Below are 27,909 nucleotides of genomic sequence, written 5' to 3'. Positions count from 1 at the left end.
AGAGCACAGAACATACAACAGTGCACAGACCGCAGGACTGCAGGCCAGGTGTAGTGCTCTCAGCTGCTGCCTGTACTCTATGACGGAGCCCCGATCATGAGGTAAAATGGAACAATTTCTCCTTCCCCAGTTATGAGAAGTCAGACACCCACCGTTTTGAGGTACCCAGGATGCTCTCAGAAGACCTGCAGTCCCTGGAGCTCTACATCAATAGGATGAAAGACAAGTAAGTGTCCCCACTGGGATGGCACCTCCCAATTGTGCAGGCTTGCCATTAGGCCTTGTGGGGTGTTCTTCTGTGTCAGAATGGGGAACGTCCACCTGATCCAAGAAACTCCAGATCTGTCCCTTCTAGTTTCATGCTACAGTGGTGCAGGGTGTCAGTTCCAGTGGGAGTGAGACCCTAAGCTCCAAGGGTTATTATACAGGACCCTGTGGAGATGGTGGGCCCAGTACCTTGAGAGCCAGGCAGAGATGGACACTGCATTGCGCTACTACGAGCTGGCACAGGACTACTTCTCACTGGTCCGTATTCATTGCTTCCAGGGCAACATTCAGAAGGTGAGAGCAGACGGGGAGATAGAGCACTTGCCTGGTGTGCATGAGACCCTCAGTTGGAGTCCCTCTGCGTGCGTGCATGTGTGCGTGCGTGCGTACATGCATGTAAAATTTTAATTTGAAAATAAAGAAAAGTTGGGGTGGAGTGGTGGAGAGGCAGTGTAAGAGTACCTTCTGCCTTTGCAGAGGACAGAGTTGAGTTCCCAGCACCTGTGTGGGACAGCTCACACCCACCTGTTAACTCTGGCTCTGGGAGATAGATGCGGTGCCCTCTTCTGACTTCCACAGGCACAGCATTCATATTTTCAAACACATACACAACAATAAGATATTTTTGAAAATATCTTATCACAGTGCATCCTGTGGGAGTGGGCCTGTTTGTGTGGAGTGAGGCTGCTGGACAGAGATAAGACCTGGGTGCTCTGGGTCTTTCTAGGCTGCTGAAATAGCCAATGAGACTGGAGACTGGGCTGCATCCTACCACCTTGCCCGGCAGTACGAGAGCCAGGATGAGGTAAAACAGGCCGTGCACTTCTACACGCGAGCACAGGCTTTCAACAACGCCATCCGCCTGTGCAAGGTATGTGGTTCTACCTGGGCACCAAGCAGATGATGCTCTGTTGTGCCGTATCCTGCACTGACTGGTCCTGGAACTTGACTGGGGCAACAACAAGGTGAGGAAATGGCAGACACATATACACAGGAAAGCCGGGACTGAGTGAGCTGTGCTCATTCTATCTGAGAGCGTCCACTGGCAACCCAGAAATTCTGTGTGTTTACTGTAGTGGGGGGGTGGGGGGGGTTAGAGCTCCGTGCAGGGGAACAGCCACAGGCTGTGAACACCTACCTGGGGGAGAAAACTGCAATCAACACTTTCTGTGCACACTATCAACTTTACACAGACCAGGGAAAGGCTTTGCCATTTCTGTGGGTCTGAGGCATTGGGTTCTTTGTCATGACTGTGCCCAGTGTCAACAACACACAATTCACACAGGGTTCCTCCTCTCCCCACACTGTTGCTAACTTCAGTGTCATTAATAATGCTTCAAACAGAGGTTGAGAGCCCTGTATTACACCTACTGCTGGCTTCCGTGCTCACTTCTGGCTCTTGCTGCCCCTTCCTTTCCCTGCTTCCTCCAATGTTGTCATTCATACCCAGGGCTCCTAGGCCAGTAGTAAGGTGCACATAGGTCATAGCCTTGCAGACAGAGACTCATCGAAAGCTGTTGGACATTTTTATGAGTACCTGCTTTAGGTCTTGTTTCTGGAGTTAGAATTTCCTTAGGTATCTGTTGTAATGCTCTGTAAAATAGAACAAAAAAGTGTCTAAACGCCCTGGTGAATAGACTAACCTGCAGAGACCTGTTGGTGATACCAACACACCCCACACAGCCACATTCTAATCTAAATGGGTTTGGGTATGGCAGCCAGAACTGCCACAGAACCACACCTTCCTCCATGCAGGAGAATGGCTTAGATGACCAGCTCATGAACTTGGCCCTGTTGAGCTCCCCAGAGGACATGATCGAAGCAGCCCGGTATTATGAGGAGAAGGGCGAGCAGATGGACAGGGCTGTCATGCTGTACCACAAGGTGAGTGCTTGGCCTCGACTGGGAACCTGCAGAGACTAGAGACACCTCCCTTTGTGAAGCTCCAGGAAGCCTGGCTGGATGAACTCAAGCAGCAGCTAAGTTTCTATCACTGCCCATAGGCTGGACACTTTTCCAAGGCCCTGGAGCTGGCCTTCACCACCCAGCAGTTTGCAGCACTACAGCTCATAGCAGAGGACCTGGATGAAAAGTCAGATCCTGCTCTCCTGGCCCGCTGCTCGGACTTCTGCATTGAGCACAAACAGTTTGAAAAGGCTGTGGAGCTTCTACTGGCTGCCAAGAAGGTACAGGGATGGTAGGAGCTTTGGGTGGGAAATAGTTCTGCTACCTCTGTTTGGTTATAAAGTCTCAAAAAAATTATGGCTACAACTTGGGCGGAAGTCAAAGGGATCCTACCAGTTCACCCAGCATAGTACATCAACACTGATGCCAGGAGGGCAGCCTTACCAACCCCCCTCCATCTTCAGTTCTAACTAGGCAGTAAGTTCTATGCATGTTTGCATGCATGTATGCAAGTTTGCGCAAGTGAGTGTGTAATCGATGAACTGCACACAGCAGAAATGTCCCGTGTTTGGGGGCTTGTGTAGTTTTCAAGATAGGGTCTCTCAAGCTAGCCTCAGAATCCTCAAGTCATCCTCATGCCTGAGCCTTTAAAGTAGCTAGAACCACATGCATACATCACCATGCCCAACATAGGAGGCAGGGTTGTTGTTACTGGTTTGGTTTTGAGTTAGTGTCTATCTCTAAAACTTAGAGACATGGCCTTGAACTCACTATGTAGCTCAAGCTGGCTCTAACTCACATTCTGGTCTCACCCTCTCAAGTACTAGGACTACAGGCATGTACCTGACTCTGAGATATATATTTTTTTAAAGATTGGTTTATTTATTATGTATACAGCATTCTGTCTGCATGTATGTCTGCAGGCCAGAAGAGGGTACCAGATCTCATTACAGATGGTTGTGAGCCACCATGTGGTTGCTGGGAATTGAACTCAGGACCCCTGGAAGACCAGCCAGTGCTCTTAACCTCTGAGCCATCTCTCCAGCCTGAGATACATATTTTTAATGAAAACATATACATGCATTGTTAGGGTTTTTCCCCCACAGCAAATACATTATTCTTCTGAGATCTGGATTGTTAATAGCATGAGGAAAAGTAACATGTGAGTCTGTCTGTCTGTTAGCTTGGTCCTTTTTGTGTCTGACTCAGCCATGGGCAGTAGGCAGTGTGGAGTCAGGGCCCAGCTTCCTCTGAAGGGGTGGCAGATGTGAAGGGAAATCCTCTCAGCAGCTCAGTCATAGCTTGCCTTTGTTTTTCTGGCACTTGCACAGTACCACGAGGCTCTGCAGCTGTGCCTTGAGCAGAACATGACCATCACTGAGGAGATGGCAGAGAAGATGACTGTGTCTAAGGACTCGAAGGACCTATCTGAGGAGTCACGGCGTGAGCTGCTAGAGCAGATTGCAAACTGCTGTATGCGCCAAGGCAACTATCACCTGGCCACCAAGAAATATACACAGGCTGGGAACAAGCTGAAGGTGAGTCTGTCTGGGCCAGTATATCTCAACTGGGCCATATGTTGGATATTTGGGCATATACTCTGCTGCTGCTTCTTCTGGGTATCTTGGGCAGGGAGCAGCCTTCCTAGCTAGGATGTTGAAGGACTGGGAGAAGGCTGTTAGACTGATAGCATTGGGTCTTATTAGCAAACTGGAACTGCATTGTCATGGAGATTTCAAAACCTAACCTTCTGAGCCCTGGCCCTTTCTCTGCCTAGGCCATGAGAGCACTGCTCAAATCTGGAGACACAGAGAAAATTGTGTTCTTTGCGGGTGTCTCAAGACAGAAGGAAATCTACATCATGGCTGCCAATTACCTACAGTCCTTGGACTGGCGGAAGGAGCCAGAGATCATGAAGAATATCATTAGCTTCTACACCAAAGGGCGGGCCTTGGACCTCTTGGCTGGCTTCTATGATGCCTGTGCCCAGGTATAAACCTGCTTCAGGGTTCTAGTGGGATTTCAGGGCCCCAGCAGAACCCTGTAGGTCCTCATGGCTCTCTTTGGTCCAGGTGGAGATTGATGAATACCAGAACTATGACAAGGCCCATGGAGCACTGACTGAGGCCTATAAGTGCCTGTCCAAAGCCAAGGCCAAGAGCCCCCTGGACCAGGAGACTAAGCTAGCCCAGCTACAGAGCAAGATGACACTAGTGAAGAGGTTCATCCAGGCCCGGAGGTATGTTCCCTAAAGGAAAGCAGGGCAATGGAAAGCTAGTCTGAGGGACCCTTCTCATGTCCTCCAGGCCCTCCATTTATACCCCAAGATTCTCCACTCCCCTTCAGAGGAGTTCAGGCTGACTTTAAGAGCCCAGGCAAGGCTTGTATTTGCCACAGATATCCCTCAGGTAATTCTACAGCTAGATAAGATTCACCGTAGCCTGTTTTATCTCAACACTAACTTGGGAGGATTAGTCCACAAAAAGTAAAAAGAAGATTGAGCCAGGAGGATTGAGTTTGAATCAGTAGATATCTAAGGGGAGTCTTAGACCTGGTCAGGGATGCCTTAGTTATTTCTCTATTGCTGTGAAGAGACAACATGACCAAGGCAACTTATAAAAGAATTTAACTGTGAGTTTGCTTAAAGTTTCAGTAAGTCCGTGATCATCAAGGCCCAGAACATGGCAGACAGGCATGGTGCTGGAGCAGTGGCTGAGAGTTTGCATCTTATCCACAAGTTGTAGGCAGAGAGGCTGGGCTTGGCATGGGCTTTCAAAACCTCAGGGCTCACTGACAGCTACACACATCTTCCAACCAGGCCACACCTCCTCATCCTTCCCTAAATAGTTCTGCCAAGGAGACAAAGCAGTCACATATGAGCCTATGGGGGGCATTCTCATTCAAAGCACCACAGGGGCCAAGCAGGGGTTCCCCAAGTGAGAGGCCACTGGCTGTGCAGGAGACTGTAGTAGGGACTCTGGGTCACAGCACTCTCTTCTCTTGTCCCGTGTGGAGGAGTGGCGCCTTATTTCCTTTTTCACTTAGTGGCCAAGAATATACATTTATCCTGATATTCTTGGTTCTTGTCAGATAGTCCAGCTATCCGGAGAGCCCTGTGTGGTCCTTGTCAGATAGTTCAGCTATCCGGAGAGCCCTGTATGGTCCTTGTCAGATAGTCCAGCTATCCGGAGAGCCCTGTGTGGTCAATACGACATGAGCAAACATCTCTGAGCTCAGCTTCAGCCCAGAGAAGTATTTTTCTTATCTGAGAAATCCGTCAGAAGTTTCAAAAGCATTTTTTTTTTCCCCCGAGACAGGGTTTCTCTGTGTAGCCCTGGCTGTCCTGGAACTCACTCTGTAGACCAGGCTGCCCTCGAACTCAGAAATCCACCTGCCTCTGCCTCCCAAGTGCTAGGATTAAAGGTGTGCGCCACCACCGCCCAGCTTTCAAAAGCATTTTAAACATGCACACAGTGGGCTTTTTAGAAAGGCACCATCCATGGGACTGGGTGGAGTCAAGACTGCATCAATGGTGAGCCCATCCTGAGATGCAGGAGGCTGGGGAGGAACGTAGCAGTAAGTGGTCATCAGCCACAAGGATGGTCCATACACGTGAACACAGGAGAAAGGGTGTGAGAGACACTGCGAGCAGCCCCAGAAGAGTCAGGGGCTGGAGAGAGGGCCAGGTGCCTGCTAGGAACAGCTGAGTCCACATTGTAGACTCTCTAGAAGGCGCCAAGCACCTTACAGCTCCAAGTCACCCACCCTGCGCTAGGCCCGTCACCTGCCAGTCACCATTCTACGCCGTTGTCCGCAGACCTCCATGTCCCCGCACATGTGCACCTGACAGGAAGGTTCTTCCTCACTGCCATGTTCAAGATCAAGATGGCATACCTTTCTCCATGTGCCTCCTTCCCATTTGCCCTTTCTAAACAGATCTTGGTTTCAAAACACAGGACCCAGCACTGAAGATGAAGATGCTGAGTGTATGTTAAGTGAATGGATTTATAATTGAACAAATTAAGGAATCACACACACACACACACACACACACACACACAAATGCCATCTGGCCATTCCGTAAAGCTGCTCCTGCAGAACAGGTACCCACACCAGCTTCTGGAATGCAGTAAGTGTTGTGCTTCAGGCTCAGGCCTTGTCTGTCATCTTGTTAGGACATACACAGAGGACCCCAAAGAGTCCATCAGGCAGTGCGAGCTGCTCCTAGAAGAGCCAGACCTGGACAGCACCATCCGTGTTGGGGACGTCTATGGCTTCCTGGTGGAACACCATGTACAGATGGAGGAATACCAGATGGTAAGGCTTACCCACTTTCTGGTGCTCCGGAGCACAGACTGGGTTGTTGAAAGAATGACTAGTTTCTTTGAGGCGACAAGCTAACTGTTCTAGTTTGCTTTCTATTGCTTTGATAAACACCATGACCAAAATCATCTTAGGACAGAAAGGGTTTATTTCACCTTACAATTCCTAGGTTACAGTCCATCGCTGAGGGGAAGTGAGGGCAGGAACCTGGGCAAACAGATACCATGATGGAACACTGCTTATTGGCTGTTCCCTATAGCCTGCTTTCTTAGACCACCCAGGACCACCTTCCCAGGGGAGACACTACCATCTAGCAGGCTGGGCCCTCCTATCTCAATCATTATTAATCAAGAAAATTCAGGGCTGGAGGGAGGGAGAGACAGACAGACAGACAGACAGACAGACAGACAGACAGAGGGGGGAGGGAGGGAGGGACAGAGAGAGAGAGAGAGAGAGAGAGAGAGAGAGAGAGAGAGAGAGAGAGAACAGTTGCTTTGGCAGTGGGCTCCATTCAGTTCCCACGACCTACACAGTGGCTCATCATCATCCATACGTAGCCCCAGTTCCAGGGAATCTGACGTCTTCATCTGCCTTCCCCAGGTATGGGGCACATACATACTATACATACATACATAAAAGCAAACAAAATACATATACATCTTAAAAATAAAAAAGAAAATGTCCCACAGACTTGCCTACAAATTAATGTTAATGTTATAGGGGCATTTCTTCAATTGAGGGTCTCTTCCAAGATGACAAAAAACGAACCAGCACATCCTTGAGAGTGTCTACCAGCCCCATGGTTTCTAACCAGGCTTGATGATGCTGTTAAGTAGGGTCTCCTGTAGTGCATGCTGGCCTGGAACTATGTAACCAGTCCTCCGCCTTCCTCTACTCACCTAGTGCTGAAATTATAGGTGTGGTCACCATGCTGTGTGTGCATCACTGGAGACTGGCTCCGGTGCTTCATTCATGCTGGGCACCCTACTCTACTCACTGAGCTACATTCCCAGCCAGCTTTCATTTCACTAATAAATTAATAATAACTATGTAGAAGCGACTAGCTATTTGCCAGCATCTGTGTGACCATCTTTCATTACCCATCCCCGTGGCTGTCCGATGGACCAAACCAGTCATCTCTCACTGTGAGTGTGACACGTTCATAGTGGCTCATGTTCTGGACTCCTCATGTCTCTCTGTGGCTGTGACATGTTCATAAGCGGCCTATGTTGTAGACGAGTCGTCTCAGTGTGGCTGTGACACGTTCATGGTGGCCGATGCTGAGCATCTCAGACTTGTCACCCACTTGTCTTCGTAAGGTGTTCCAGACATTTCTATCATCTACTTGTTTTTTGTTTGAGTTGATTTTTCATTTTCTAAATACGTTTCCTGTATTAGATGTGATCTATTTCGATTCTGCCCCCTCTTTCTATCTCCTTCTTTTTCTCTTTCTTTCCAGAATTCCATCTGCTTGCCAAAATCTGCTTCCTTTTACAGCTCTGTTTAGCCTTTCCTTCTCTTAAGTACTACTCTGATGTTGAGCCCACCCAAACTTCTCACTTCAAACTTGGTCATTTGATCCCTGAGTCTGACTTGGCGTCTTCCAGACTGGCCCTGCTGTGTCAAGACCCAGTGCCTTCCAACCCCCAGTCTGCTTTTTACCTTTCCTCACAGTGCTCCTTCTTCCTGTAATGCTGCTGCTGCTGACTTCCAGCCTTCTCTTGAGCTTCTGCTGTCCTTGGCTCAGTCCTAAGCTTGTCCTTTGACCATGTGCCCACCAGCAGATAGGCAACAGTATTTCCCACCCTTTGTCTCATTCGTCTGGCTCCCTGCCTTGGGGCTTTTGGTTTGATATCAGAACAGCCTTGTTTTTTATGATCCTTACAGAGAGCCATCTTCCTACTATATTTATCCAATAACATCATTCTAAGAGTTTTGTTATACTAAGATCTAGGCAGTTGTGGTGGCATAGGTCTATAGTTCTAGCACTCAGGAGGCTGAGGCAGGGAGATTACAAGTTCAAGGCCAGCCTAGTGTTCTAGTTCCAGGGCAGCCAGAGACACAGTTAAACACCCTTAAAAAAAAAAAAAAAATAGAAGCAGCTAGAAATAATATATACTCATTACTTGCCCTAGAAACACCATAGTCCTCTTTCCTTCGCCGTTGCGTGCAATGCGCTTTACAGATGAACATGTATATGCAGCATAGGGAGGTATAAGTATGTTTCTCCACATTAAGCTGGGTCTGACCAGCCCAGCCCCCTCCCCCCCAAGCAAATCCTCTGCAAAGCCAAAGAAATCCCAAAGAAACCCACTGATGGTTCCAGTTTGTAGGCCTAAGATCTGGGACTGCTCAAACAGGAGACAATTATAGGCCAAGTGAACCAGGTTAAACCAGATACTTGACCAAAAGAAACAAGAAGCTGAGGACCTAGGTCAGACTCTGCATAGATGTTATGGCTGAGTAGCTTGGTGTTCTTATGGGACTTCTAAGAGTGGGAGCAGGTGCTCTCCCTGACTCTTTTGCTGGGACTCTGTTTCTCCTGATGGGTTGCCTCATCCAGCTGTGGTGTGTTGGTGGTATGTGCCTAGCCTTATTGTAGCTTGTGATGCCATATTTGATTGATGTCCCTGGGAGGCCTGCTCTTTTCTGAGGGAAGGCAGAGGGGGTGGGTCTGGGGGAGAGTGGAAGGATGGAGAGACTGGGGAAGAGGAAGGAAGGGAAACTGCAGTCAGGATGTAACATATGAGAGATGAAGGAAGGAAGGGAAGGAGGGAGGGGAGGAAGGAGAGTATTAGCAGCCTGACCGCAGTTTAGCCAAGCACATGCCCCAGAATGGGTAAGAGATCCACCCCTCCTTTGCCAAGTGTCCAGGAGCATCCATGGTAAGCAGACTCCAGAAAGAAAGCAGGTTTTTGTGTCCTGGCTGTAAGGGCCCTCCCTCAAGGACTGCTGTTCATGTTCAGTTTAGGGTTGCCACTCAGAACCTGAAACATGTGACGGCCTCCCACACAGGAGTCCTTTACAGATACTCAAGACCCCCAGACCAGTGACCCCAAGTGCCTCTCCAAATGAAGGCTTTTCTCTTACCTGGAGCAAAGAATGGTTTCCTTGGCCCTGAGAGTGAGCAGGGCCCTGATGTTTAGGAAACCTTATTACCATAAAGGAATGGCACAGTGCCCCTGTTTTCATGTGAACTATAGAAGTAACTGGTAGTCAAATCTACTGGGCTTCAAGTAACCACTGTTCCTTCTAATCTAGGCATATAAGTATCTTGAGGAGATGAGGAAAAGACTTCCTTCGGCCAACATATCATACTATGTGGACCAGCGCACTGTGGACACTGTGCACCAGGGCCTGGGCCTCCCTCCATCTCGCATCATGCCTGAGCGAGTCCGCCATAATAGCATAGAGGACCATAAGGAGGTGTATGAGGAGGTGATAGAAGAGGTGGACAATGACCCCTGATGGGACGGCCAGGTGCCCAGACCGGCCAGCACCCTGCAGCTTGCTGTTAGTCATTGGAGGGGCAGCTCTGTTTGTTTGTTGTTACTGTTTTTAAACTCTGCATTGTAAGCAGAGCAGTGAGCTGTGGAGTCCAGCCACTGCAGCCCGGGAGTACGCAGTTCTGGATTTGCCCCAGTTGTTCTTACAAGGAAGATGGCAGGTGTCTTTAAGTCGTTCCTTCTGCACTCCTCCCTCTGGGTGCTTGCCAGCTCCTGTGGGGTTTGGTTTACTTCCTGTTAGAGGAGGTAGTCTCATTTTTCCCATGGTTTCCCAACAACAGACTCAGAAATTTCTAGAACTTTGTGACATGAGCTACATTCGGTAGCTGGAGACTCTTGTTCCTGTTAACTGCGCCTGGAGTTGGCTACTTCGTCCCCAGCAGATCCCAGTGCCCCTACGACCACAGCAAGGACCACCTGGGGCAGGCCTGAGCCCTAAGGACTGTGCCTTTTGTCATCAAGTAGGGACTGGGATGCCAGGCACTATCCATGGCTGTTCACATTCCCATGACTCCAAATAAAGTCCATTTTCTCAGAGTTGGTTCTTTCAAATGGCTGACTTCTCTCATGAGGACCTGTGTAGGAGCTAAAGTCCTTGCCAGTGAGAACCACAGAAGCAGCCTTTGTTGTCTGCAGCCTGTTTATTCTCATGGTAACACAGTGTTGCAAAGCCCTTGGGGAGCCAGCAGGCTACCCCTAGTCTACTGTCCTACCGTCTCCATCCGAGTATCATAAATACTGAGTAGCTGTCTCTTGTCTTTACTCTTGAGGCCATGGCCATAGAGCCCAAAGTTCTGCTCTCAGGAGGCACGGCTCGGGCCCCACACTCCCAGCTCCAATTCTGTCAAAGGCTGTTGTGTCCCACAGCAGAGACACCCCCCCCCAACCCCAGTATTTTTAGCTGAACGCTTAGCCTGGCCAACATATAAGTAACAACAGGGGTCAGCCTACTTCATACACACAGGGACCAACTGGCCCCTCCAGACCTGGCTCCCACATAAAGCCCAGGCACGTAGAATCTGCTCCTCAGAGGTCTTCCCTTCTGCTAGTGCTGGTGGCCCAGGCTCCACTCGGGCACCTATGGAGACTCCTCAGGGCTACAGAGAGGAACTGGACAGCAGCTTATCTTTGAGTCTCTCCAGAAGCAGCAGAGCCCTTACTGCCAGCTCCCTACAGTCATTGTCCACATCCTTCTCGGCCACATCTGCAAGGAGAAATAGAGGACACGTGAGTGACAGGGCAGGGCCAGTTAGTCCATGTCTGCTCCTCCACACTGTTCCTCCTGGAGCCACCACAAGACCTCTCTCTGATGTGCCACCACAGAGATCCAGCTCCACTAGAGGGACCAGGATCAGACAGGTCAGGTGCATAGTTCAGCAGCCCAAGCACTGACCTGGATAAAAGCAGTCAGAGAATACAACCTGGGGGATCTGTCTACTGAGAAGAACCTGGCCTTGCCCAAGATGGCTGACAGCACAGGCAACTTGGGGAATAATGGATGGTACCTTATGTGACTGACTATCAGAAAAAGCAAAGCAGTCAAAGACACATAGGCCCAGGCCTGCCCAGGAGTCCTGTGGAAGCCACAGTTTGACCATGTAATCAGGGTTAATCACAAAGCCTATCGGAAGCTGGAGCTCTGGGTATATCCTCCCCAGTGGGTCCCAGGACAGTCGTGGGGTGAAGAGTCAGTCTGCAGCCAACTTTTAAGAGAATATGCAGAGAGTTGAAACACAAAGGGTGACAGATACTCCAGAGTGGTTCTAGATGGAAGTCCCCAGCATTCACTACCTCCATGTAACCTGTCTGGATTTGATTTTAAACAAGTCTCCGAATATAGGCCTGGCTGGCCTAGCACTTACTATGTAGACCAGGATAGCCCTGAACTCACAGAGCTCCATCTGTCTCTTTCCCAAGTGCTGGGATTAAAGGCGTGTGCTGCTGTGTCTGGCTTTGGATTTGGGAGTCTTCTGAGTTGTCTTTTGAAACCTAAGTAATAATCCCCAAAGAAACAGGGTAACAATTGTCCCCTGATTCCCTACACTCATGTCATCATACCTCTCAAAGCTAACACAGGACAGACCCACTCAGACTGACTGGCCTAGCCCCATCTGCTCCAGCCACTCCACACCTGGTATCTTCTAGTCCAGATACTAACCTGCCAACCAGGATCTGGCTTCCAGGAGCTCATCTGGCAGGTCCCCCAGCAGCCGCTCTGTGGGTACACTGAGGAGGACAGAGGACACAGCAGACAGCAAGCCCCGGCGCACGTAACTACCAATCAAGAGGGTGGGGAAAGGTGAGGTATGGCTCTATGAATGGAGCCCCAACTAATCTACCGGAAGGACCTCCCACATGTACCATGTCCAGCAGGCCCACTGCAACAAAGCTCATCCCAGCCCTGTCTGAGCCCCTCAGACATGACTGACTACTTGTTAGGAAATGTCAGGCATGCTGCCTTGGAGACTCTATGCTGCCCTTAGCCCCATGGGCCACTCACATGTCAACGTGGAAGCGAAGGGCCCATACAAACTCCAGTAGGGCTTTACCCATAGGCACAGCCACCTAGAAATCAGCACAAGGACAGCTGGTAAGGGGGTTGCTGTGTTCATTTTTAGCACTTGCACCAAAGACAGGATCCCAGTGAGTCAGGGCTTGCCTCTGAGTGGGGATGCATGCAATGTCTCATGGAGCTTTGCAGACTGCCCCTAGGGCCAAAGGCAGGGGAAGATGTATTCTGAGGGTCCAACGCTCACGTTATGACCTTGACCATCCTGTACTGCCCACAGGTGTGGATGGATAAGCCACACAGCACTACAACTGCACTGCTGTGGAACTATGTAGCAGGGCTTTCAGTTCCCAGTCCCAACTCACTGTGGTGTTAACAGCCAGGTACATCAGGGATGCTAAGGTGTGGGTCAGTCTTCCAAGTACCAACTGATCATCTCCTAAAAGGTCAAAGGTCACCAGAGGCCTACAACATAGAGCTGAGTGAGTGGGGCAGCCCCAACACCTAATGTTTGGCTGAGAAGAGCCCAGAATGAGTGTTACGACAGAAGCCCAAACCCTTGAAGGCTCACATAGTCTTCCTCCCACCTTCACACCCTGGGCCAGTATGACAAAGGACAAGCCATAAGGGGGAAGCATTTCCAAATGCCTCAGCACACCGTGTGCTGCCAGGCACAAGCCATGCCCTGAGTCAAGATCACACCCTATGTTGTCACTGAAATCTCATAGGCTGAGCATGGGATGAAACCCAGCTGCAGAGATGGGAGGAGGTAGCCAATGGGTGAGCAGCAGGCCAGCGGCATTGACAGCATCTTCATAAATCCAAGATCAAAGAACACAGTAATGATAATGCCCTCACCATAAAACACAGTAGCAACGGAACCTTCCAGAATATTCCATACCATTTAACTCAAGCTTATAAAATAATTCAAGCACACACTTATACCCTACTGTGTCACAACTACTGTTAACAGGAGTGGTCTAAAGTTCCAGAAACTTCACCTGTCAAAATGCTGAAGGAGGGGGAAGAAGAAGTGACCAGCCACAGAGTTGAATTCATTGGGGACGCCTGACAGCTCTGTCTGAGGACAGCCCTGTCAAATACACAGCATTAGTCAAGGTTCAGTGCACATCTAATGCAGTTGTACAGCCCCTTAGGCTTGCCCTGGCCTCCCTGGGTCAGGACCCTGTGGAGAATTCCAACCATGCACATCAACCATGCAGAGCTAGATAGTCCTCAACATGGGATGACCTGTGCATTGTGTCAAACCAAATAGTCTGGTCTCCAGCACAAGCTGCACTCAAAGTATCTCCAGACACCACAGTCCCAGGGTAATTTTTTTTTTTGTTTCTGATGTGGCACTCCTGAGATCTTCACTTCTATGTTTTGTTTTTTAAACTTTAAAAAGATTTATTTTATGTATGAGTATATTGTAGCTGTCTTCAGGCACACCAGAAGAGAGCATCGGATCCCATTACAGATGGTTGTGAGCCACTATGTCTTTGCTGGTAATTGAACTCAGAACCTTCAAAAGAGCAGTCAGTGCTCTTAACCGCTGAGCCATCTCTCCAGCCCATTTCCATGTTTTAAAATCATGTTGGTCTGACACGCTTCAGTTTGTACATGAACTCTTGCAGGAAGGAGCACCAACACTGGAGCTGACCCTGCCTATGACTGGGTTCCCGTCAGTCAGCCAACACTCAGACCTGCATCAGATCCCAACCTCTGGGTCACAAGCCCTTCCAGGTTGCAGATCAGATATCCTGCATATCAGATATTTACATTACAACTCATAACAGTAGCAAACTTACAGTTATGAAGTAGCAATGAAATTATCTTATGGTCGGAGGTCATGACAACATAGCACCTGAACAGAGTCCTGCTACCTTGGAGAACCTCCGGGTCTTGCTTCTGATCCGCTCCTCCACAACCACCTGCCAGTCAGGAGCCACAGCACTGCCAGGCTGAGAAATGGCTAGTGTTGGTGAACACAAGGTGCCAGAAGCAGGGGACCTGTGCTGGGAAAGTCTCTGGAGGCTCCTTGGCCGAGACAGTGCCTGGGCAGCCAGAACAAGGACCTAGAGAGAAAAGATGCAGTTAGCAGGGACTGGAGAGATGCCGAGAGGTTTGGAACACTCACTGTCCTGGCCGAGGACTCGGGTTTGCTCCCAACACCCACACCTTTTCTGGTTTCCACAGGCAGCTCACATGCATATTACACTAATGTACATGCAGACAAAACACTCATGCACATAAAATAATAACCGAAATGTTGAAAAAAAAAAAAAAAAGACTCAGAATATGCGTCTCTGAGGAAGGATGCTCTTCAAAAAGTGGGTTAGTAGCCAAGTATCCACAAAGCTCTGGAGCCACAGGAAGAAGACATTTGGTTTATCTATCCTATAATGATAATTTCCATCTTGTATACCAATACAAGTGTTATCTCAAGTACACATCAGAGCCGGGTAAGATTTAGTGGTTAAGGATGCCCAGTGTCCTTGTAGAGGATTAGAGTTCAGTTCCCACCACCAATGTTGGATGGTTCTCAACCACCTGTAATTCCAACTCCAAGGAATCCAACACCCTCTTCTGGCCTCCACAGCACTGCACACAGCGTGTGCATACTCACAGACACAGGCACATGCATATGAATACAAACCACACAAACAGGGCCAACAAGGTGGCTCAGAAGGTAAGAACACACACACAACCTATTTTAAAGCCACACAAAAGACAATACTCTGCCACCATCTCTCATACTGGTGACCTGTGGTCAGTAGACAGAAGTGCTTCAGACAGAGTGCTTTCAGAAGAAAGTGTGGGGGTGACCTTTGGCTATAGTCCATACAGATCAACCTTCCAACTTAGTGCAGCCTGGACCTGACAGGGCCAGGGGTCTGGGTCACTTACATCGAGGATGTCCATGCGCTGCCGGAGGCTATAGTTCAGGCCATAGAACTGTGAGGTCAGATACTTGGCTACCTGGGTGGACAAAGGAGAAGCCACTGTGCTCCAAGACTTCCCAAGGGTCCAGTCGGGACCCAAAATGGAGCCACCAGGGTTTCAGATGCTCCTAGTCTGGCTAGGGTCACCATGCTAGGACATACCTGCTCTGGGTCTGTGACTGTAACAGCCACCAGAGCTCTCTGGCGCAGCTGCTCAAACTCTGCTACGCAGGTCTTCTCTTCCAGGTGCAGTAGTACCTTGGCCAGCTCCACACTCACCTGTACATGGACAGGAGCCAGGACGCCTTCAGCCCCAAATGTCCAGCCAGCAATACAGTGCCACCCTCTAAGATCTTGGATACAAATGCCACAAGGAAAACTGACACATCCTCTTACTGCTCACCTCCCGAGTGGCCGCGGGGCTCCTATAAACCAGGCCCTCAAGCACCTTCAGGGCCGCCTCCCAGCGGTCCATGTCCTCAGATGTAGTCAAGGCTGCGCAGAACCCAGACAAGCCTCAGTAAGTCTCAGTGCTGACTCCAGTGTGCCCAGAGTGTCAAAATGAGGCCTGGCAATAGCTCTAGGCCAAGGTGAAGTGGGGCCAAGCCCAGGTACCCCTCAAAACAAGCTATTGTGGGGTAAGCACAATGACCTGACCTCAGCGAAGCCCACCTTGCATGCAGTCTCGGATATACACAGGCTCCTTGTTGCTCTTCAGCTCTTTGTCCCCTGACATGTCATAGGGGATGAACTCATCATCACTGTGGTAAGACAAACAGACACTGGATCTGTCCATCCCAGTCAGGACTTAGGATTGTATTTGTTTCCTCGAGGGTAAGGCCTGAGGATACTAAATTCCCTGCCAGAAGCCTGACAGCTACATGACCGGCAGGAAGGTGAGGAGAGGACTGGGATCAGCACCTTCCTGCAAATGGTCAGCTCACCCCCACATGTGAACAGAAAGCCACCCTCAGCCAATCTTTGGACCCACAGAGACCAAATAGCCCCACCCTACCTGTCCAGCTCCGAGTCGGAGCCCTGCAGCTGAGCTGGGGGGACATCACTCTCCATGGTCTTTTCTAGTGTCTCTACAGGAGGCTCTGTGGCAACAGGAGCTGGGGATGGGCCTCTAGCAAACAAGCAGCAACAGGGTCACCCAGGACAGCCTCATTTCCCAGAGATGCTTGTATTATCTGCCCAGACAAGGCCCCCTAACTTTTGTCGGAAGGACTCAGGATGGAGGCTGGGATTGGAGAGGCCCTCACCGTGGCTCAGAGGAGCAGTCGCCCACAGGCCCTGGGGCAGCCAAGGCCAGCAACTCACGGCTCATCTCATCGTCTTCGTACTGTTGCAGATACACTGGAGTCAGTGATGCCCACGGGCTTCCCATGCCACCTCCTCACTGACAGGCAGTCCAAGCTAACCCTCCCCTCATGCCACCTGATCTCATTTCACAGCCTGGCCAGCCACCTTTTCTGAAGCGACTTCTGAATGCCCACCTCAAGCTAAGCATGGTGCTTGGTGTGCTGAGCCTAAAAGCCACATCCCGCTTCAGGACTGAGACCCCTGAGTGCTGACACACCCAAGGAGAAGACTCAGCAGAGGCTACATCTACAGGCTTGCAGCGAAGCCATGCAGGGCCCAACACAGTCAAGGCCTGTACTATTCAACCTGGCAGTGCCCATGCCAATTAGTGGGCAGTAGAAGCTGACATGCCCCATACACTGCCAGCCCAGAGCAGCCCTACTGTCTCCTGGACTCAGAATACCCAGGTCCAGCAGACCAACCCCAAGGCAATGTCTCCTCTCCTGTCTAACCAAGCCAGGAACACACCACATTCTCACAGACTTGGCCCTGACCACACAGAAACCCATTCCCGCCCCTACCCACTAAGAGCTGGAGTTGGTTAGAACTGCCATGCATGAAGCCTTGGCCCTTCACAAGCCCAGCAGAGGCTACTCCTCAATCCCAGATCCCAGAAAGGTGGGGTCTTAGACGTGCTGCTATGTCAGCAAGGGTACCCCAGGGCCCTGTCACCAAGATGACATAGAGAAGACAGCCTGCTCACTTGGAATTTCAGGGGAGGCCCCTCAGGGTGGATCCTGGAGCTGATGACCTCGGCCACAATCATGCCCAAGCGACGCACAGGGGGCAGGCTGCTGTCCAGGCGGCACTTCACACCTGCCATCATGCTGGCCAGCAATTCTTAAAGCACCGGACATGAATCCTGAAGGGCCCCTCAAAGTGTTAGGGGGTAGGGTGTGCCCACGCCACAGCCTACTTACCATCCCGGATATCCTGCAGCTCTGGCTCCCCGAGGTGTGCCAGGCAGATGAGGATGGCCTTGCTGATGTAACACTGCTGCTCCAGGGGTGCGTGGCGGATGGCACTGCTGCTGCCCCAGGTCTCTAGCAGCTCCTTAAGCAGCTGGCAAACAGCAGAGCCTCAGCCCACTCAGGCAGCAGCTCACCACAGCCACCCGAGTCTCAGGCCAGAATTCTCCCCAGAATACCACAGGCTTGGAGGGGCGAGTGGTGCATACCTGTATGAGGAGTGGCCGCCGCTGACTGTCTAGAGCCAAGTACCCCAGCAGGCTCTGCACCATGGGTGTCTACAACAAAAGTGGGGTCCTGTCTACCAGGCAGAGACTGCTCCCAAGAGGAATGGGATGGAATGGCTACCAAGCTCCAGCCTCCCACAGACCAAAGAGCAACTCCCACTTCCACCTCAGCCCCACCCAGCTCCAACTGATAATTTTTATACTGTTCATTTCAACCAAACGTTGAAAGCCAGTGGGTTATTTGTCAGATTTCAGACCCTGTGGCTCTCGGGGTAGAGGACACCCTGAGTGCTGGGTTTCTCAGCCCAGATGCATCATCAGTATGCTGTGCTCCCCATTACAACTCTGGACACCGAGCTTTTGGTAAGGCTTCTGAACCTAGAGTCTTCCCGTGTGTACATGTAAGTGTGTACGGGTGCCGCGGAGTCCAGAAGAGTGTATCTCATCCCACAGAGCTAGAGGTCCACCTGGAAGCTTCCCTAGGTGGGTACTAGGAACTAAGCCAGGGTTCTCCACAGGAACAGTCAGTACTCTTAACCACTGAGCCATCTGTCCTCTTTGCAGTTTTTTAAGACAGGGTCTCACTATGTTGGCCATGCCGGCATTAAACATGGCAATTCCGCCTCCACCGCTTTCCTGCTAGAATGAGCGGCACAAGCCATCGTGTTCATCCTTCACTCATTCGTGCTTCCTTTACATTCCTTAGTCCGTGACTGAGGTGGCAAATCTCCCTGTCACCCCTCCTGCTCTCACAGGGAACACTGCCATGGCAGATCCCCAGGTGACCATGCGTTTCCTGGCTGAATCTTCTTGATCTAACAGTAAAGCTGCTATGATCTATGGTAAGCTGTTAGCTATTCTCTTTCTATGTGCATGTGCACATGTGTGCACGCTGTGGAAGTCTATGTATGAAGTATGTAGGTTGTTATGTGTGCAGTCACATGACATGTGCATGCTTACATGTATGTGGAAACCAGAAGTCAACCTCAGGTGTCATACCTTAGGAGCCATCCAACTTGTTTTTTGAGACAAGTTCTCTCTCTCTTATGTAGCCCTGGCTGTCCTACAACTCACTCTGTAGACCAGGCTGGCCTGGAACTTAGAAATCCACCTGCCTCCGCCTCCTAAGCTCACTGGTAAATGGGAATGGCCCCAATAGGTTCATGTATCTTAATATTTGGCCCCCAGTTGGTATAACTGTTTGGGTAGCATATGGTCTTGTTGAAAGAAGTGTTCCACTAAGAGACTGGCTTTGAGGTCTCTAAGGACTCCATTCTCAGTGTCCCTCTCCCTCTCTCTGCTCCCATTCTCAAGATACAAGCTCTCAGCAGTTGCTGCACCCATGTCTTAGCTCTGCCATCAAAGACTCTAATTAACCCTCTGAAGCCATCAGCCGGTATGAAACACTGACTTTTATAAAGTTGCCTTGGCCATGGTGTCCCTCCAACCTTGGTTTTTCAAGACAGGGTTTCTTTGTGTAGAACAGGCTGTCCTCGAACTTATAGAGATCCACCTGCTTCTGTCTCCTGAGTGCTGGAATTAAAAGTGTGCACCACCATTCCTGGCTTGGCAATAGGGTCTCAGTGGGACCTGAGACTCAGCAGTTTAGCCGGGCTGCCCAGCCACTGAGCATCTGCCTCTGCCTCTCCAGCCCTGGGATAACAGGCATGTGCCACCATGCCCACTTTTTATGCAGATCCTGGGGAGGAGGGGGGGGGCTTAAACTCAGTCCCCTTGATTATATGTCAAGAACCATGTGAACTAAGCTATCTCCCTAATCCCAGAAGATCCCCTCCTTCAGAACTATCTCTACCTCCACAGCCTTGTCATTCAGGAATGAGTGCACAAAGTTTATTCTGGCACTTGAAGTTCCTGGTTTGTGGCATTATCCCACTGACTGGCTTATGACCTGACAGCTAAGAACACAGTATTGGACAGATTGGCTGCTCTTTCATCAAGGTCTGTGGGGATCATCTCTGCCTTTGTTTACATCTCTGCGCTGCCCACCTGCCCTCTTGAAGGATGGCCACATTATTAAAGTGACTCCATCCCTGCACCTGCACACTGCTGCTGCACCAGCCACCAGCTCAGGCTACTTGGAGGACTCTCCAGAGCTCCTGCCCAAGTGTCCCTGCATGCAGTAGGTAGGACTTACTTCAGTTTCATCCTGTCTCCTCACATCATCTTTGTCCTTTACACAGGAGCCAGAGAGAATCCATCTCTCCTCAGATTCTCCTCCACTCATCCACCTAACAGCCTGGCCTTACCTACTGTCCTTTTGCTCTCTGACCACCAGGGGGACCCAGTACCAGCTCAGCCCAATCTAGACAGACAGGTAGCTCTCTGGTATTCAGGTTCTCAGAGGCCTCTGGCCCACCCTCTCAATTCCTCTCAGAACCAGGCCCCCTCCAAGACATAATTTCTGTCTGCCTGACTCTTGGTGTCAACACCAAGACATTAAAGGCATGTGCCACCAAGCCAGGCCCCTTTCCCCATTTTTAAAAATTCTTCCTGAGACTTGGAAAGCACGCAGACCCCACCCTGTCCCAGCATTCTCACTGTGTGCTGGTACTGCAGGAACAGAAGCTTCCGGGTCATCACAAACTGCGCTTTCTTATTCTTCACCACCAGGTTCCCTAGTAGTCGTGACAGGACTTCAGGCCTGTGAGGCAGGGGTAGAAGGGACCTGAATCACAAGTCGGTCTTAAAAGACAAGGAAAAAAAAAAAACAGTATGGTGCCCTGTGCCCTGCAACCTGCTCACTCTGAGAGTCTAGGCTAGCCCTTCTACAATCTGAGTTAGTCCTTGATCTTCCCCCTTCCCAGAATGAATGTGAACCTCCATGGGAAGAAGCCTGGACCCCCCACATCAGAGCTCAAACGACCAACCCAACAAGGTGGGTGGTGAGCACACAGCTAATGGCTAGCCTGAAAAGGCAATGCTGAGAAGGTGGGTTGTCCCAATGGCATAGAGCATGGCCTCTAATACGGCATCCAGGAGAGCAGCTGAGGGAACAGCAGCAATGACAGAATCTACCCTGCAACCCCACTGCTTACCTGGGAGTGGCCTCTACAAGTCCTGTCAGCACAGCCTCCACTGCCCGGTCAGGCACTTGCTCTACCAGGCGCCAGCACACCCGCTGCCACAGACAGCTGTCCTGGGTGAGCACTGTCAGCTGGGGTACCAGCACACTCAGGATCTCTCCTGAGGGGACACAGAGACCCTGGGCTTCAGGAGCCACCTCAGTGGGGAGCCAACAAGGGCGCCCAGTGCCCACAGCCCCATAGGTTCACAGACATGGGCAAGCCCAGAGACAATATCAGCAGACCCAGGGTCAGACCCAAGTGAGGTAATTCCCACTGAAGGCAAGAGTTGACTTACATGCCACCATATGGGACGTACCCCAGTGATTCTCACCCTCCTCTAAGGGTGGGAAGATGTCAGGGACTACTCACTCTTTCGCCCCTGGATGCAGACCTTTCCGAGAACTCGAGACACGAAGGAGACAGAGCAGTCTAGGCCACCTAAAACAGAAAGCAAGACAAGACTGCAAAATAGGTCAGCAGGAAAAATGCTGAGGACATCTGACCACCCATGGTGACCTTATGCTTAGTCAGCTGCAGCAACTCCTTGGGACAGATGTGCATATCAATCTAACATGAGGGGAAATCTAGATGGAGCTGTTTTTAACTTGAAAATGCAGTAATAATGTGCTTTAAAAGTATCACACACAACACACACAAGCTGAATGCTGGTGGCACATGCCTTTAGTCCCAGACCTGGGTTGACAGAGACAGGTGGATCTCTGAGTTCATTGCCAGCCTGGTCTAGGACAGAGAGGGCTACATAGAGAAACCCCGTCACAGAAACAAATCAAATCAAAATAAAACAACATCACACATCATCTCAATGACAATCCTGGCCCAGGAGCTGACTACTGACACAGAACTGGGCTCTGGGCAGGCTACAGTGACCACAGCAGCCGCTGCCCACAAGTCTTCCTCTTTGGTAAAGAAGGAGCCATGAGAAGGTCAAGAACAAAGAAGAGATGGGGTAGCAGCCTCCGTCTAGTAGAGCTGAGATGATGGTGCCTTCCAGAAAACAGACATGGAAGCCGGGCGGTGGTGGTGCACGCCTTTAATCCCAACACTTGGGAGGCAGAGGCAGGTGGATTTCTGAGTTCGAGGCCAGCCTGGTCTACAGAGTGAGTTCCAGGACAGCCAGGGCTACACAGAGAAACCCTGTCTCGAAAAAACTAAAAAGAAAGAAAAAAAAAAAAAAACATGGAGCCAGACATGACAGAAGGATGGAAACCTAAGAGGCTTCAAGGACAGAATCTAAATGCCACTAACAATAGAGTGAGACCCTGTCTGTCTCAAGAGCAAGACAAAGCAAAACAGACTAGGAAGTAGTTGCTTTAAGAATCTAGGAAAGACAGAGGTTTGGGCCAGGTTGGGGTCATGCCAAAACTCCAGAGGACCAGCTTCATCTGAGGTCACATGGGTAAAGGACACAGGAATCCTCGGGGTGCTGGGCTAAGCCCATGGAAGCTGAAGTGAAAACTTAGCTAGGAGCAGACTGAGAGAAGGCAGCCAGAGTAGCTCCTGAGAACTCCAGAGGCTGGGGTATTGCTCAGACCAGAGTGTGCATATGACAGGCATAAGAAGAAAGGCGGGGACACTTCAGGAAGAGGCACAGGCTCGTCAGTCAGTCTCACTGGCCTGTGTCTGACAACCCAGGAATCATGATGGCCCTTCCCCAATTCCTACTCTTGGGATATGTACCAGGGAGAGCCAGTTGTAATGTCCCAGAGAAGGCAGAGCTAACCTTGGATACCCACAGGGTGGTCTCTAGAGCTCTGTGAGTGACAGCAGTTCCCACAGTGCCAAACATGCATGTGAAAAGCATCTGCCCTCAGAGCCAAGAACAGTCAGCACTCAAAACCACCAAAGACACACAGATGAGCAGGCTCACGTAAGCACAAAAGTGGGCCTCAGCAAACTTGAACAGTGTCTCAGAAATACAAGTGACTGAGCAAGAAAAGCAGGCCTAACACCCAGCTAAGAACCAAAGGAACCGAGGGTCAGAGCCAACTCCCCAAGATCAAAACCCAAAAGAGAGATGAAACTCTGTCAGGTGACACAAGACGGTCTGAAACAGGACAGCCTCTAACCTAGCTGACAGCACATTCCTGACTCTTCAGGCCCTGCAGGCTTTGAGAAGAGGAGGGAGAAGATAAAGGCCAAAAGAGATGTTGAGGCAGGGTACTCACCTTGGAGAAAGTCCACAACTGCCTTTAGTGCCTGCACAACCTCCTGGCCAAGCAAAGGGAAGTAGTTCTGGGGGAAGAACTGGGTCAGGTTGTCCCGCTGGAGACAGTTGCCCAGGAGATCAGGTAAGCCCACGACCTTGCTGAGCAGTGTCTCCTGGAACAGGGGGAAGCTGGGCTTTGTCTGCGGCCGACACTGCTCCTCCATTAGAGCAGCCACTCTGCCTATGCTCAGAAATGTGTCCAGCAGCCGAGCCATCTTCATCAGACAGAAGCTAGGGCTAAAGAATAGCAAGTGCATTGGGCAGAGCCCTTAGTCGACACACACCCCCGCCCCGCCCCACCCCGCCCCACCTAGTGTTCTTTTCTGGCCATAAAGAATCAGTTCCAGAGCTAAGGAAATGGCTCAGTTGGTAAAATAAGCCTTGTAAGCATGAACGTAAGCTTGATTCCCAAAACCCACATTAAAAATCCAGGTGAGCTGGGCCGTGGTGGCACACGCCCAGCACTCAGAAAGCAGAGGCAGGTGGATCAGGAGTGTGAGGCCAGCCTGATCTACAGAGCAAGTTCCAGGACTGTAAGGCCCACACAGAGAAACCCTGTGTCTCAAACAACACCAACACCAGGTGAGACAAACGCAGTGGCACATAGCTTAATCCCAGCACATAAGAGGCAGAAGCAGGAGGGTGTCTTGTCTGTGAATTAAAAGTCTATTCAGTGAGTTACAGGAACAGTCAGGGGTATATAGTGAGACCCTGTCTCAACTCCCTCTGCCCCCCATCAAAAAAAAAAAAAAAAAAAAGCCAGGTGAGGTGACAAGAGCCTGAAGTCCCAGCCCTGGGGATACAAAGACAAGTGATTGCCTGAAACTCCATAGCCAGACAGCCTAGCCTAACTGACAACCTTCCAACAGATAAGAGACCTCATTTCAAAAAACAAGAAGCTAGGCATGGTGGTGCACACCTTTAATTCTGGCATTCTGGAGGCAGAGGGTAGAGACCTCTGTGAGTTCAAGGCCGGGACAGCCAGAGTTACATCATAGAGAGCTCTTGCTTCAAAAAGATCGAAAACCAAAACAAAATGCACAAAAAAGAATTAGTCCCAACAACTTCGTAAGCCTTTCCATTCGCTCATCGGTTGAAAACCACTCAGTTCCCCTGCTGAAGAGCCAGTCACTTGTAGGATGTCCCAGACCCTGCACAGACTAAACACCACTCCTTCCCCTGTTCCGACCTGTTTGCTCAAATCTTTTCCTTTTTTTAAAGTTTTGATATTTTATTTATGTGTGGGTGTTTTGCCTATGCACGCAGAGCCTATGGATTCAGAACAGGGTGTAACATCCTCTGGAACTGGAGTTACAGATGGTTCTGAGCAGCCATGTGGGTGCTGGGAACTGAACCCAGGTCCTCTGGAAAAGCAGCCAGTGCTCTTAAGCACTGAGCCACCTCTCTAGCCCCATCCACAGCAGTTTATAAAACCCCAGCTTCTCAAAGCCATAGATCGTTCCAAGGACTACCACTTGATCAGATGTGGAACCTGGATACCAGGGGTCCACGGCAGCAATGTGATAGATACACATTTAAAACCTGAAATGTCCTTATGATCCTGAAAGTGCTGCAGAATAAAGGATGAGCCCAGTAGAGGACAGCAAGTGACCAGATACCTTTAGCTGGGCATCAGCTGGGGACAGTGCAGACTCTCTGAGCAGCATGCCGATCTGCTCTGCTATCTCAGTGTGGGCCCTGTTCTTCCTCCCAGGCTAGTAGTAAGGCCTGGCTAAGGTGCAGGGTCCTTCCCCTTCCAGAGCTGGGCACAGCTACACTCAGTTTTAAGGTGTTGAGACCTGTCTCAGAACTTAAGCACCCTGTTGCTTACAAACTGCTCACCCGGCAGTGCTCTCAATGGCTTCCATCAGCACCAGGAAGGCTTGGTCTGGAGGGCCGTCCAGAAAGAAGCTCTCCCAAAGCTGCTCCAGCTGGCCGTCAGGGGATAGCTCCAGCCAACCTGGGCTCAGCTTGCTGACCAGACATCTGAGGACGGCTGAGAAGTGGACAGTGGTAAACTCCTCCTTCTCCTCAGGAAGAACTGGATTCTGGGTTCCACGAAGGTATCCCTTCAGAGTCTCCAGGGTAGAAAGGATATGGCCAGCATCCTCTGAGGATGAAAGGGTGTGAATGGCTTCCTGGACGGTGAGCCGGACAGCAGGCAGTGCTGGGTCCATCCTGCAGGACAGGGCTGAGGGTCCGGGAAAAGTATGTTAGAGTGTCAAGAATTCTTCCCATGGCACCCACGAAGCTAAGGAAGGAAACAGGAGGGTCGGCTCCAAATCTCAGAAACCCCACCATCCCTCTTCTGCGCTTCCAAGCGCTTCCCTCACAATTTCACTCACGCTATCCCGTCTGAAAGGAAGATGAAAGGAAAACCCGGCCGCCGTCCTTTCATCTTCCTTTCACCGTCCTTCCCCGGGTTTCCCGCCTGTCTGGTGATCTGACAGAGCTTCAATCCCGGACTGCGCCGGTGCACTGTAGCTATCTCCTCCGTCAAACTCGCTGATACTTGGATGAGTGAGTGGCTCGCCAGGTTGCAGTAACTGCAACCCCAGCGTCTGCAGCTCCAGGTGAGCACCCAGCCCCCTAAACTCGAGGCCCTCGGCTCGCACAGAAACTGGCCATCCTGCAAGGCCGTCACCACAGCAGACCGGTCTGGACCAACCACTCCTGCAGGGTTCCTCCAGCCAGCATGCTTCTGAGTCAAGGCCACATGCGGGCCGCTGATTCGCCACGGCACCAGGACCACGCGCCCAATTCAGTGTCAGCCGAGGGCAACCGTGAGTTCGAGTCGCAGAGCTCACGTGACATTTGCACGGATATTTAGAATTTCTGGGGCTGATACCTACGTGTGGCTAGGGACGAACTATTGGCGCGCCTGACGCGCTGGTGACCGCAGCATCTGCTCCTGCGCAAGAGGAGGAAGAGGCGTGGCCTAAGAGACTAGAGTGGGCGAGGCCTGAGGGCGGGACTGGGGTAGGAGTGTCCGCTCTTTCGATCCCCTAGTGGCTGCTGTCTCTGTTTTCTTTAATTCTGAAGGGACTTTCCCCAGCACACTGCCCCCACTATACTGCGTTGGGTCTGATGACTTGCCACTCTAGAGCACTAGGCGACTTGCTAGACTTCCTGAGGGAAACAGTAAGGAAGTTTAATGCATCGTTTAATGAGAACGTGCAAACCGCGTGTAAACTACCCTAAATGAAACACTACTGGCTATGTAACCTCCCGGGGGCCCTGGCTGTCGTCTGAACTTAGCAGTATGAAACATTCCATCAGGGAAGAACTTTTCTTGGCCATCCTGATCTAGAAAATACACTGAGGGAACAACTTTTCAGCGGAACTGGGTGTGGGTGGAAATCTGGACAACCTGTATTCATTCAACATCTTCAAGCAAAATTATTCCTCCTGAGCAGGAAATGAGCCCACTGGAGGCTCAGCAGTTAACAGAGCATTGGGTGGGGGGGAATATCTCAGAGGTTAAAAATAAGTGTAACTCTTGCCGAGGTCCCAAGTTCAGTTCCCAGCTTCTATGGAAGTGTTACCAATCAGCTGGCCAGAATCTCTACACACATAAAAACTGGGCTTAGTCAAAGAGAAGGTCTTCAAGTGGTAGCTTTCACTTTTCTCCATGTTTGTCCTCAGTGAGAGAGGACAGGTGGCTCTAGCCCATTCCTGTGGCTGATGCAGCTTCCGGCAGGCAAATCTAGGCTATTATAGGGACTCAGCCCTCGAAAGCTTTACAATTTGTGTGTAGCTTGACCTGCCAACCACTCAGCTGTCGCTGCCACTATCTCTCTGGCGCTTCTTTCTTCATTATAACAGCTTATCCCACATTACTGACAGCAGGCAAGCAAAGCCTGGGGAGGAACCTTTTACTGAACCTAATCTGCAACAAAAGGGAGGCGACTCAGGATCGTCTCTCACAAAGGGAATCTAAGCGGCTGCTTTCAAATCCTGAAAGGGGGCACTTCCTCTAATCTCAGCCTTTGCACCAGCGTCTGCAGTTCCTCAGCTAGGCCACCAGGGGCTGTGTTCTTCTCAACCTGGTAGAAATGGTTGCTAAAAGCCTTTGGGGCTGTGCCTTCCAGACCTGAAGCAGTTCTGCAAACTTGTAGTTTTCTCAAGGGCCTAACAGAGCTTCGGGTCAGTCAGTGCTGGCATTAGGGCAGGCCAGGGGCTGTTGAGTGGCAACTCTTTTGCTCAAAGCATCCGGGACAATTAGCAGCTTCTAATTAAGGGCTCATGTCACCTCAGCACCCAATATTTTTGCTTATTTTCTGGAAATGAATACCAGAGTGCTTACAATAAGAAATGTTAACAGTGCTTAACACCTGGCCAGCATCCCAGGCAGAGATAGGTGCCCTTATTTGTTTTAGAACAAAGGGGTGTCAGGAGGATCCAACCTTCACTTAAAGGTAAAGGTGCTTTTTGCTGCCAGGCTTGATACCCTGAGTTCAGTCTTCAGGACTCACATGGTGGAAAGAGAGAACGGACTCCTCAAAGTTGCCCTCTGACCTTCACAAGCACACATGCACATGAGCTCGCTCAGTCACACACAAAGATACACACAAATAAATG

General features: G+C 50.5%; 2 protein-coding genes across 6 annotated transcripts in view; one reads left to right on the top strand and one right to left on the bottom strand.

The window, feature by feature from the left end:
- Ift140 (intraflagellar transport 140) overlaps positions 1-10,538 on the top strand; it is an 87,242-nt gene extending 76,704 nt beyond the window's left edge. For 3 of the 4 annotated variants that reach the window (XM_076937159.1, XM_076937160.1, XM_034507484.2), the window contains exons 22-31: positions 131-226; positions 429-561; positions 995-1,138; positions 2,023-2,151; positions 2,271-2,453; positions 3,504-3,710; positions 3,950-4,162; positions 4,245-4,411; positions 6,348-6,489; positions 9,757-10,114. In XM_076937159.1, the coding sequence (XP_076793274.1) occupies positions 131-226; positions 429-561; positions 995-1,138; positions 2,023-2,151; positions 2,271-2,453; positions 3,504-3,710; positions 3,950-4,162; positions 4,245-4,411; positions 6,348-6,489; positions 9,757-9,963 (1,621 nt within the window). In that variant the 3' untranslated portion in view covers positions 9,964-10,114. Of the gene's footprint in view, positions 1-130; positions 227-428; positions 562-994; positions 1,139-2,022; positions 2,152-2,270; positions 2,454-3,503; positions 3,711-3,949; positions 4,163-4,244; positions 4,412-6,347; positions 6,490-9,756 lie in introns of all 4 variants that reach the window. The other variant, XM_034507486.1, reaches the window with a different exon arrangement.
- Positions 10,539-10,623: 85 nt separating this feature from the next.
- Positions 10,624-26,238, bottom strand: Telo2 (telomere maintenance 2). Of its 2 annotated transcripts, none has more exons than XM_034507487.2 (21): positions 26,181-26,238; positions 25,171-25,519; positions 23,288-23,565; positions 21,471-21,539; positions 21,072-21,219; positions 20,575-20,677; positions 17,998-18,066; positions 17,741-17,882; positions 17,524-17,660; positions 16,721-16,800; positions 16,471-16,584; positions 16,128-16,216; positions 15,859-15,950; positions 15,618-15,734; positions 15,421-15,492; positions 14,397-14,588; positions 13,512-13,603; positions 12,876-12,975; positions 12,502-12,566; positions 12,160-12,275; positions 10,624-11,205 (listed from the first exon to the last, which is right to left on the bottom strand). In XM_034507487.2, exons 2-21 carry the CDS (start codon positions 25,503-25,505, stop codon positions 11,099-11,101), a joined length of 2,517 nt encoding a protein of 838 aa, XP_034363378.1. In that variant the 5' UTR covers positions 25,506-25,519; positions 26,181-26,238; the 3' UTR covers positions 10,624-11,098. The 2 variants fall into 2 exon arrangements, with proteins under 2 accessions (XP_034363378.1, XP_034363380.1); XM_034507489.2 differs by lacking the exon at positions 26,181-26,238 and adding an exon at positions 25,674-25,812 and having other exon boundaries at positions 10,910-11,205.
- Between the last annotated feature and the right edge of the window lie 1,671 nt (positions 26,239-27,909).

The sequence above is a fragment of the Arvicanthis niloticus genome, chromosome 6, assembly GCF_011762505.2.
Source record: "Arvicanthis niloticus isolate mArvNil1 chromosome 6, mArvNil1.pat.X, whole genome shotgun sequence".
Lineage (NCBI taxonomy): Eukaryota > Metazoa > Chordata > Mammalia > Rodentia > Muridae > Arvicanthis > Arvicanthis niloticus.
The sequence above is the reverse complement of the archived record's forward strand: the minus strand, read 5'-3'. Positions and strand labels throughout refer to the sequence as shown.